General features: G+C 53.6%; 1 protein-coding gene across 4 annotated transcripts; it reads left to right on the forward strand.

Moving 5' to 3' along the window:
* PPM1J (protein phosphatase, Mg2+/Mn2+ dependent 1J) lies at positions 4,015-9,507 on the forward strand. 4 transcript variants are annotated; one of them, XM_021090758.1, is made up of 11 exons: positions 4,015-4,381; positions 5,697-5,811; positions 6,273-6,383; positions 6,483-6,560; positions 6,860-6,972; positions 7,228-7,312; positions 8,124-8,242; positions 8,446-8,509; positions 8,666-8,773; positions 8,890-9,041; positions 9,186-9,507. In XM_021090758.1, exons 1-11 carry the CDS (start codon positions 4,056-4,058, stop codon positions 9,331-9,333), a joined length of 1,419 nt encoding a protein of 472 aa, XP_020946417.1. In that variant the 5' UTR covers positions 4,015-4,055; the 3' UTR covers positions 9,334-9,507. The 4 variants fall into 4 exon arrangements, with proteins under 4 accessions (XP_020946417.1, XP_020946415.1, XP_020946416.1 ...); XM_021090756.1 differs by having other exon boundaries at positions 6,273-6,560; XM_021090757.1 differs by having other exon boundaries at positions 6,273-6,560; positions 6,860-6,945.

An 11,682-nucleotide genomic window follows, 5' to 3' on the forward strand; every position in this document is an offset into this window, starting at 1 on the left:
GGGGCGCAGCGACCCCTGGCGGCCGAGGCGAGACCAGGTAAAAGAGGGCCGCAGGCCACCACAGCGCAGTCCAGTGGACCATCTACCTCCCTGGCGCTGCCAGGGTAACTCAGAAAGGTCGCTCAAAATTCTGGAGGGCCTGGGGTGGGGGTGCTTAGTGTGAGAAGTGATAGCCCAGATCTTCAGGAGTTCTGAGTCGAATATTCCCGAACTGCACTGTCCAATACTAGCCACCAGCCTTATGTAGTTACTTAAATCAAAATATAAATTAAACATCTTAAAGTAAGTTTCTCATTTACACTCACAATATTTCAAGTACTAAATAGCTACATGTAGCTAGGGACTACTGCATTGGGCAGAAAAGATGTAGAACATTCCTATTTGAGGAGTTCCTTGGTGGTGCAGTGGGTTAAGGATCTGGAATTGTCACTACTGTGGCTCAGGTTGCTGCTGTGGTGTGGGTTTGATCCCTGGCCCAGAACGTCCATAAACTGCAGGGGCACCCCTCCTCAATCCTATCTGAAAATTCTCCATAGCAATGCAGGTTGCTTTGCTAGCCCTCCATTGTTAAAATGCTAAAACCAAGAGGAAACAGCGAATGATCTCTGCCCTAGGAGTGGTGTCTTCTGGGACAGGAAGGACTAGGGGACAGGCAGACAGGATGGCTTTGGTAGGCTTGTGGCTGATGGGTATGAACTCCAACTTGGGGATGAAACTCTGGGACTCTTGTTTTTTGTTTCTTGTCTTTTTCTAGGGCTGCGCTGGAGGCATATGGAGGTTCCCAGGCTAGGGGTCAAATCGGAGCCACCGGCTTAAGCCAGAGCCACAACAATACGGGATCCAAGCCACGTCTGTGACCTACACCACAGCTCAAGGCAATGCCGGATCCTTAACCCACTGAGCAAGGCCAGGGATTAAACCTGCAACCTCATGGTTCCTAGTCAGATTCGTTAACCACTGTGCCATGATGGGAACTCCTCTTTTTTTTTTTTTTTTTTTTTTTTGTCTTTTTGTCTTTTAGGGGTGCACCGGGCAGCATATGGAGGTTCTCAGACTAGGGACTGAATCAGAGCTGTAGCTGCCAGCCTAAGCCAGAGCCACAGCAATGCAGGATCTGAGCTGCATCTGTGATCTACACCACAGCTCACAGAAATGCCAGATCCTTAACCCCACTGAGCGAGGCCAGGGATTGAACCCATGTCCTCATGGATGCTAGTCGGGTTCGTTAACCACTGAGCCATGAGGGGAACTCCTGGGACTCAGTTTCTCCACCATAAAAATTGTAATATAATTGCATTTGTATATTATATAATTCTTTAGAGGTGAGATTCTGGATACAAAAGTGTTAGACAGATGAAAGGGGGAGGTGGTTGTCTGTGAATTTGTCTCATAATTGAAGGACACTCCTATTAGTTTAAGAGTGCTCTGGGATTAGTTTAAGAGTGTAATGGGAAGGAGAGAGGCAAAGGGAAGAGGCCCAGTTCTGGGCTCTGAACCTCTGCATGGTCCCAGGACAAGGTCACCTGTCTTGAGGATGCCCAATTCCCGCAGCTAGCTGAGACTTCCCATGCCCTAGGCAGGACCAGCCTCTGAGCAATTCTCAGCAGAGAAGAATACCCCACAGGTCTGCTTCTTCCCACCCCACCCCCTTTTCCCTTCTCATTCGGTGCTACCTCAGGATGAATAGAGGTGGTGACCTCACCAGGTTCTGAGGCAGTCTGAGGATGGAGGAGGTATGATGAAGCCAGGAATAGGAGGTGAGAAGTTTAGAGAGAAGGGAGCCTTGGGATTTGCGTATGGTACTGGGTCTATTCTGGAGCCCAAGTGAGCTGTTAATATCCGTGGTGACTATCTGGTGCTGGAACGAGGAAGTCTCTGGGCCCTAGCTCTGTGGCCCACTTTCGGTCACACTATGATGGGTGTTGTAAGGAGTAGGGATTAGGGAGCGGAGTGACATGGAGAAGTGGTAAGCAAACTGTCCCAGAAACACTGAATAATAAAAATAGCCAGGATGTTATATATTTTTTTCTTCTGTCTCTGGCTTGCTGCTGCTGTTTATGCCACTTATCTGTGAGCTGGTTCCAGGGCTTTTCTCAAACAAGAGGGAAATACCCATAGCAGCAAGCAGCATTTTTTTTTTTTTTTGGTCTTTTGTCTTTTTAGGGCTGCACCCACGGCATATGGAGGTTCCCAGGCTAGGGATCTAATCGGAGCTGTAGCTGCAGGCCTATGCCAGAGCCACAGCAACGCCAGATCCGAGCCGCTTCTGCTTACCTACACCACAGTTCACGGCAATGCTGGATCCTTAACCCACTGAGCAAGGCCAGAGATCGAACCCACATCCTCATGGATACTAGTTGAGCTCCTTAACCACTGAGCCATGACGGGAACTCCAGCAGCATATTCTTTATCTCCCTATCTGCCTGGCCGTTCTATGTGCCTTTGGGTCTGATCTTTTTTTTTTCTTTTTTTTTCCTTTTTTGTGACTTCTTTGTCTTCTCTCTGCCCAGAGTCGAGTCATAATTATAGAAGTCTGCAGACCTGAATGACTATTGTGAAATTTTTATTTGGAAGCGGTCTAGCCAGGAGCAGGGAGAGTCGTGTTCAGGAAGCATCCAGCTGACAGTCCAGAGGTGGAGTCCCCACTATGAACTGGGTGCCAGTGGTTCCTGAGGGCTACCTTCGACTTGCATTAGGGCCATAGGGCCTTGTCCCCATTTGAACCATGTGTGGAATAAGAGGTGTCTTTGGAGGCCTAATGATCGACTCCTAGGCTTAGGCACATAGCTCTTCAGTTCAGGGCTTCAGGTCAGTTACCACCCTCCTGGCTCAGTCAGGCTACTAGCCTGGCCTCTGTCTCCCCCCGGCGGCAGCCACAGAACCTGGATTGCTCTCAGCCTCTGGCTTAAGAGGAGGAGTATGGGAGAGGAGGGACCCCCACCCTTCTGCTGGGTATCTACCTCTTAACCCTTCCTTTCTGACCCAGACAAATCAGCTTCGTTCTTTACAATCGGCTTTGGTAGCTGGGAATTGACATAGGTATGAATTTCGCACTGACTGTTCAGTCCTGCCTCATCCCTATAAAGAACATAATAAAGGGAGTTCCCGTTGTGGCTCAGCGGTAACGAACCCGACTAGTAACCATGATGACGCGGGTTCTATCCCTGGCCTCGCTTAGTGGGTTAAGAATCATGCGTGGCCGTGAGGCGTGGTGTAGGCTGCAGACACAGCTCGGATCTGGCGTTGCTGTGGCGTAGGCCGGCAGCTGTATCTCGGATCCTACCCCTAGCCTGGGAACTTCCATATGCCGCACCTGCGGCCCTAAAAAGCAAATAAATAAGTAAATAAAAGAACATAATAAAACCCACCTTGCAGGGTTGATGCGCGGTGTAAAAGACCTAAAGTATGTAAACGCTCTCTCGGATCTATAAGTGGTCTTCAGGGAACAGCGCCCTCACGAATCCAGGAACTTATCCCCAGATCCCTTATTCAGGATGATGGGCTCCAGCTTGTCTAGTCCCCAACCCCCACACCACCCCCAGCAGCGGCTCGCTTGTCCTCGCTCTCACTCCAGCGGCCCCAGCCAGAGGTGTTATCGCACCAGGAGAGTCACACCCAGAGGTCACCGAAGCGACTGGTTTCGTTTTGAGGTCACCAGCTCCATCACCCTCTGGGTAGGCTGGCCACAAAGAACCGAGGACGAAGAGACACCACCCTCCCGTCACAATGGGGACGTTCTAGTTGATGCCTAACCTTAGAGCAAGGCTCAAATAGAGTTTCCTTTTCGCCGTCCCCTTCCTATTACAGCAGGCCCTTCTTCCCCAAAGAAACTGAGGCGGGCGAAGCCGGAATGGGGCAGGGAAGAGGCCGCAAGCTGGCAGGGCTGTTCGCGGGGTAGCGGGAGGCCGAGGAAGTTTTGCCCAGGACCGGCTCTGAGGGCCGGGAGCCAATGGCAGGGCCGGGCTGGCGGGAGCGAGCACCGCCTCCCGCGAGCCCTAGGGGGCGGGGCCTTCCTTGGGGCGGGGCCACGGCCGAGGGCGGGGCAGGGAGGCAGCATGCTAAACCGGGTGCGCTCGGCCGTGGCGCACCTGGTTAGCTCTGGGGGTGGACCGCCTCCGCGCCCCAAATCGCCGGACCTGCCCAACGCAACCTCGGCGCCGCCTGCCGCCCCTCCAGAAGCTCCCAGGAGCCCTCCGGCGAGGGCTGGGAGCGCGAGCGCGGCGCCCAGGAAGATAGCAGAGGCTCGAGCGAGCTTCTCCCGACCGACCTTTCTGCAGCTGAGCCCTGGGGGTCTGCGACGCGCCGACGACCACGCTGGCCGGGCTGTGCAAAGCCCCCCGGACACCGGCCGTCGCCTGCCTTGGAGCACGGGCTACGCCGAGTGAGCGACCCCGGGAGCACCCTACTCAGATGGGACTCCCATCCCCAAACCCCTCCCCATCTCGGCATCCTGGGCACTGGGATGCGTCCCCCTCGCCGCGCTAGGTGCCAGGAGCTTCCTTTCCCCAGGACCTTTTGCTATTCTCTGGGCTTCGGGCCGCACCCACTCCCAGCCCTTTCTCAAGTCGGGTGAGCCTTCCTTAGGACCTTCTGGCTCGCTGACTACCCTCACCCACGCCGCTTCAGGACCTTGTTCCCTTCCAGAGCCCGGAGGGTAGAGGGCCCGCGAGTGATGAGTTGGCCAGTTCTCAGTTGCGGCCCGGTAGCTTAATGACTAAGGGAGGAGAGGTTTCAAGGAGCGAGGGGCCCTTTTAATAGAGGAGGTGGTGACTGGAAAAACTCCTTGGGCTTCCCGACCCCAGCGCCCCAGTTCCCTGTTCCTTTTACCGTTCCCCTCCCCCTCCACACCCAGAAATAGCCGGCGACACCAGGCGGCCGCCGGCTTCCCCAGGAGCGGGGGAGGGGGCCTCCCAGAGAAGCGGAAGGGCCCCCTTTGAACACCCCTCGGCCGGTGGACTTGCCCTGGCTAGGCAAGAAAGTGGACCCCGGGCCAGAGCTGTCGGAGTGGCTGGAGCAGCCGGCTTGTATTTTTAATGCATCTGCTGGGAAAGCGGAGCACTGAGGGAGACGGGAGCGCTGAGGTGCTGAGGCTGGTGACTCCGTGACTCCACTCCCAGCTCCTTTAACTTCCTTTTTGGGAAGAGTTGGTGGTTATGTGGCTCCTGCGCAGTCCAGGGGGGCATCCACTCCTACCCTATTTCAATTCCTCTTTCCTGATCTGGGCTGGAGCACTTATTGCCAAAGCAGCAGAAACTTTCACTGGATGATTTTAGAATAAAGGTGGGTGTGCTCATGAGGGTGGGGTGCTGTGGACAAGGCACTAGAAGAGTTGACTGGGGGTCAGGGTGGGATATAGGGTCTTGGCAAGTCAGGAATTAAAACCTCCTTCCCTCCATCGAAGTCCTTCCGCAGCAGCAGCAGCACCACTTGGGAGGTCCCCTTAGCCAGGGACCAGGGGACTGAGGCAGGAAGGTGCTGCTGTGGCCTTTCTGTGAGGTAGTGGGGCCTGACACCCAGACAGTACTCCTTGTGCCTTGCCCTGCCTCCCTTTTCTTTCCTCTGGCCTGGTTCCCAGGTGGCTGTGACCTTTCTCAGCTTGGCCAGCAGGCTCCAGAGAGGGTATGTGTGTCTAAGGTGGGAGTTATTCCAGGACCCGGTCTGGTGTCCAACCTGATGTGGTCACTGTGGCCTGACAGGGTCATCAACGCTGGCAAGAGCCGACACAATGAGGACCAGGCTTGCTGTGAGGTGGTGTACGTGGAAGGTCGGAGGAGCGTTTCAGGGGCACCCAGAGAGCCTAGCCGAGGCCAGGTGAGCCCTTACCCCCTTTCCTAGCCTGCGTCGACACAAGTGACACCTCTCCCCAGGGATTCTAGGCATCTGGTTTTAGTCTGAGCCCTGTGAAAGACCTACCTCCTAACTCACAAGCTTTCTACCTTCTGGCACAGAACCTTTATCTGGCATTGACTGATCCGCGAGATTCTACCATGTCAGTATGAATATTCCATTTTCCGCTTAAAATGTAGATGCTCATGTATTTATTGATGATTTAAGTAACCACTAATGTTTATTTTTGCACCTTTTATCCTCTGAGTTTGACTTTTTCGATGCTTTTAGACACATATGGCCCTTGGTGAATGAGCGAATAAATATGATTCCCCTTTAATACCAAACTCTGACCTCCTCTCCGATGTTTATATGGATGCCCACACTCTTGCTCTTCTCCCTGCATAACACACACTCACTCACACATTCAACTTTTCCTCCACCAGGGACTCTGCTTCTACTACTGGGGTCTGTTCGATGGGCACGCAGGGGGTGGAGCTGCTGAAATGGCCTCTAGGCTCCTGCACCGCCACATTCGGGAGCAGCTAAAGGACCTGGTAGAGATACTCCAGGACCCCTCACCACCTCCCCTCTGCCTCCCATCCACCCCGGGGGCTCCAGGTTCCTCTGATTCTTCTCACTTGGTTGGTCCTCAGCCCTGCTGGCCTTTGCAGAAGGAAGTGACCCATGAGAGCCTGGTAGTGGGTGCCATTGAGAATGCCTTCCAGCTCATGGTAAGTGGGGGGCCAAGGTCAAGGGCCTGCCAGACCGACACTCTGATCAACTCTGTATGGGAGTCAGGTGGCCTCAGGAGGTGACCCTAAGAGCCCACGACAGCCTTGAGAGCCTGAGCAGAGCTTGGTTCAGAGGGAGGGAGAAGCGAGTGTCATAACGATGTCTTCCCCACTCTCTGCCAGTGTGGCTTGCCTGGGCAATTCATTTCTGCAGACATGGCGGGGCGGGGGGTGGGGTGGCGGCTGTGTGTCTGGAACCTCCTCTTCATCCACTTCCTCTGACCTTCCTCCTATGTCAGGATGAGCAAATGGCGAGGGAGCGGCGTGGCCACCAAGTGGAGGGGGGCTGCTGTGCACTGGTTGTGGTCTACTTACTAGGCAAAGTGTACGTGGCAAACGCAGGTGACAGCAGGTATGGGGTGGGGGCTTGGAAAATGGCTACGGGGGCGGGAATGGGGGCATAGAAAAGAGTGAGGTGGTGGGTGTTCAAAATCAAAGACTCGAGGGGTTCAGGAGGGCTCACAGACATAAGGAAGGGCCTGACATAACTAGGAGGGGAGGAACACTGGGAGTCTGGGTGAGGGACCCAGGGAGGGCCTGATCCTTGGGGAATTCTTGTGAGGCGGTTGAGGAGAGCCAGAGCCAGATCTTTGCTTTCTCTGGGCAGAGCCATCATCGTCCGGAACGGTGAAATCATTCCAATGTCCCAGGAATTCACCCCGGAGACTGAGCGCCAGCGTCTTCAGCTGCTCGTGAGTAGAAACTAGACTCCCTGCTCCCACTCCTTGTTGAATCCTGTGCCTTTCTGTGCCCTGTGTCCCAAGGACTCTTCTCCACCACCGCACAGATAGTTCCTTCCTGGGAGCTTACTGGGGATGACCTCATGTAAAGGGTGCAGCAGAGAGGAGCGTGGGCTGCTCCAGTGCACCCACGGTGGCCCCAACTGAGGAAGGAAGTGTGGTCAGAGGTGGGGGAAGGAAACTGCCAAGGTCCAAAGGGGCAGTATGGCTCACTGCTTTTTTTTTTTTTTCTTTTTCCCTTTTCTAGGGCCACTCCCATGGCATATGGAGGCTCCCAGGCTAGGGGTCCAATCGGAGCTGTTGCAGCTGGCCTACACTAGAGCCATAGCAACGCCACATCTGAGCTGCAACCTACACCACAGCTCACGGCAAGGCCAGATCCTTAATCCACTGAGCAAGGCCAGGGATCGAACCTGCAACCTCATGGTTCCTAGTTGGAGCCATGACGGGAACTCCTGGCTTAGTGCTTTAAAGCAGTGGCTCTGGAGCTGGGTGCCTAAAATTGAATCCGGGCTTGAGTACTTTGCTTATTGTGTGCTCTTCAACGATTTCTTTAACTTCTCCGTGCATCACGAGTGCCTGCCTTAAAGGTTGTTGTGAGGATTAAATGAGTTAATAAATGTTAATCTTAGAACAGTGCATGGCACATGGTAAACTTCAGTTAAGGGTCTGCTATAATTAACACCATCTGTACACTAGGGTGTGCTGTAAACCTAACGCCCCCCTGGCCCTTTGCTCTCTGTCTGGCCGCTCCCAATCCTAGGGCTTCCTGAAACCAGAGCTGCTGGGTGGTGAATTCACCCACCTTGAGTTCCCCCGCAGAGTTCAGCCTAAGGAGCTGGGGCAGAGGATGCTGTACCGGGACCAGAACATGACTGGCTGGTAACACTTCCCTCAGATCTGGGACCCGTTTCTGTGGCAACACAACCAGTCCCTCGCCAGCAGCAAGGTGGAAGCTGGAGGCTGGGTCAAGCTGGGAGCTGGTGGGATGTGGTCCTTCTCAGGGGTTTGTGTGAGGGGCACGGCTCTTAGGGGAGAGGGGCTTTGATGCCTGGGTGATGCCTCCTCTACTCCCCCCTCCCCAGGGCCTACAAAAAGATCGAGCTGGAGGATCTCAGGTTTCCTCTGGTCTGTGGGGAGGGCAAAAAGGTAAACTCCATGGTAGAGGTGGGAGAGGGCCGGAGGACCCACCACAAGTTGTCTAGGGAGGTGGCGGTTCTACCCGAGGGTAGGGGTGGGAAGGGTCTGGGGTCCCAGAGAGTCCGGCCGAGGGCTATAGCTTTACCCCCTCCTCATTTCCTTTAGGCTCGAGTCATGGCCACCATTGGGGTGACCCGGGGCTTGGGAGACCACAACCTCAGGGTCTGCAGTTCCACCCTGCCCATCAAGCCCTTCCTCTCCTGCTTCCCTGAGGTGAGCGGCATGGGGGCCTCCTCAGTCGTACTTTTCCTCCTCTAGGGGTCCGGGGCTGGCTCTCACCCAGCGTCTCTTTACCCCCAAGCTCCCTCTGCACCCTCTCTCCCCACCAGGTGCGAGTGTATGACCTGACCCAGTACGAGCACTGCCCAGATGACGTGCTAGTCCTGGGGACAGACGGGCTGTGGGATGTCACCAGTGACTGTGAGGTAGCTGCCACTGTGGACAAGGTGCTGTCAGCCTATGAGCCCAATGACCCCAGCAGGTAGGGGCTGTATGGCGGCAAGGGGATGACGATGGGGAAGGAAGGGACAAAGGGGAGCAATGCTTGGGGACCCACATGAGGGCCGGTGTAACTATCTTCCCCTATACATGTTGGTACATGAATGTGCACATGTGCTCCTGGCAGGTACACAGCTCTGGCCCAAGCTCTGGTCCTGGGGGCCCGGGGCACCCCCCGGGACCGTGGTTGGCGTCTCCCCAACAACAAGCTGGGTTCCGGGGATGACATCTCGGTCTTCATCATCCCCCTGGGAGGGCCAGGCAGTTACTCCTGAGGGGCTCAGCCCCGAACCTCCCACCACCATCCCAGCTGCTCCATGCTTATGCCTCTCCCAACCCAAATTCTGAAGTTGTCTCTATGACCTTCTTTAGCGGCAATTTAACCGAAGAAGGGGTGCCAGTTAGATCCAAAATTATATCTCTTGGCAAATAAAGCAGATGGATAAAGGTGTGTGTTTTTATTTACTTTGAATGGAAACTGAAAGGTGGAGTTCCCGTTTGGTTTAGCAGTAACGAGCCGGACTAGTAACCATGAGAATGTGGGTTCGATCCCTGGCTTCGCTCAGTGAGCTAAGGATCTGGCGTTGCTGTGAGCTGTGGTGTAGATCACAGACATGGCTCAGATCCTGAGTTGCTGTGGCTGTGGTGTAGGCCGGCAGCTGCAGCTCTGATTAGACCCCTAGCCTGGGAACCTCCATATGCTGTGGGTGCAGCCCTAAAAGGCAAAACAACGGGGATGGGGGTGGGGGTGGAAAGAACTCCAAAACAGTCATAAAAATGTAACATTCCCAGGCTCGCTCTTCTGCCCTCTGCTCTTCCTGCTCCGCACATTCTCATCTGCTTCTATGGCTTCATTCATGTGCCGGCCTCTTCTAAGTCATTATTTCCAGCACAGACCTTTCCTGAGCTTTAGACCTACATATCCCAGTGGCCTCCTGAACATCTCCGAGACATTCCACAGGCACGTCAACTCAACGCTCCTCCAGCTGAATTGATCATTTCCCCCACAATCATATCCTCCTCTGGGTGCATCATCTCAGGGCTACCAGCTCAGCTACTCAAGTTAGAAACCCTGGAATTGGTCACATTTGGCTTCTGTTTCTTCCGCATCAGGAGAATCAATCACTAAGTATAGCTGATGATTTATTTTTAAATATATTTCCTTGGAGTTCCCGTCGTGGCTCAGTGGTTAACGAATCCGACTAGGAACCATGAGGTTGTGGGTTCAATCCCTGGCCTTGCTCAGTGGGTTAAGGATCCGGCATTGCCGTGAGCTGTGGTGTAGGTTGCAGCTCAGATCTGGCGTTGCTATGGCTCTAGTGTAGGCCAGCTGCAACAGCTCCGATTGGACCCCTAGCCTGGGAACCTCCATATGCCATGGGAGTGGCCCTAGAAAAGGCAAAAAGACAAAATATATATATATATATTTCCTATTTGTTCTTATAGTCACTGCCTTAGTCCTCTAGTAGATTAGCTGCCTAACTCTGTCTCCAGGTCACTTCCCTGCTTCCCCCAATACACAACATAAGTAGCAGCCAGGGAAATCCTTTCCACAGTGTGAATCCATCCCTCCAAGAATACTTCAGTGGCTCCTTACTGCACCTAGACCAAAACTGACATTCTCCTCCTGGGCACGGCATAGAAAGACCTTCATGATCTGTCCACGGCTTCCTTTGGTCCTGTCTCCCCCCTCCCTCCCACCCTCGTGAGGGTTCCATAACTCTCCAGGTCTGAAGTAGCTGCAGTTCGTTTGAAATCTACACATCGCCTTATCCTGAACACTTCACCTATCCTTCCACAGTCCACACACGCCCCCACTACAGTGCTTACCTCCTGTACTAAAACTGTCTCTATAAGGAGCTGGTACAGAATAACAGTTAAGAGCAGGAGCTTGAGAGTCCTGATGTTTGGGTCCTGGTGCCAAACCCATTACTAGGTCTGCCGTCTCTCTGAGCATGACGAAAGGAGTTCACGTATGCGGAGCCAGGTCCATGTAACAAGAGTTCAAAAGCCATGAGCTATCTTTAAGTTGTCTGCATTCTGAATTTAGATTGTACCTTCTTTGAAGGCAGAAATCGACCTCAACTGAGCACATAGCTCAATTTATTGAGTCAGCTAAGAGGCCTGGGGACCACACAGCTCTGGACCTCAGTTTCCTCATTTAGCAAATATATGAGTTGCTTTTCAGATCTTTAAGGTATGCTTGACTTCTAACATTCATTCATTCATTCATTGATTCATTCAGCAAAGATCTGTTGAAAACCTATTTACGTGCCACACACTGTGCCAGACAGGAGAGGCATAGATTGGAGGATCACAGTAGGCAACTGGGAGAGGGACCAGCTTGGAGCCAGACAGGGCTGACCAGGAAGTGCTTGCTCTGCCACATACAAATGGCAAATTTTGGGCAAGCCGCTTAACTTCCTTGAGCCTCAGTTTCCTTACAGGCAAAAGGGGATGGATATACTTATTCCGAAGATTTGTGATGAATGTTAAAAGCTATGTATTGTACGATCCCAAGCTAATAAAATGTGAGTAGACTTCCTCATCTTCCACCCACCTCCTCAGGCACCTTTCAGGGAAGGAAATACACCTGTTGGTAAACACCCGGTGCACAAGTCGAA

The sequence above is a fragment of the Sus scrofa genome, chromosome 4 (genome assembly GCF_000003025.6).
Source record: "Sus scrofa isolate TJ Tabasco breed Duroc chromosome 4, Sscrofa11.1, whole genome shotgun sequence".
Taxonomy (NCBI): domain Eukaryota; kingdom Metazoa; phylum Chordata; class Mammalia; order Artiodactyla; family Suidae; genus Sus; species Sus scrofa.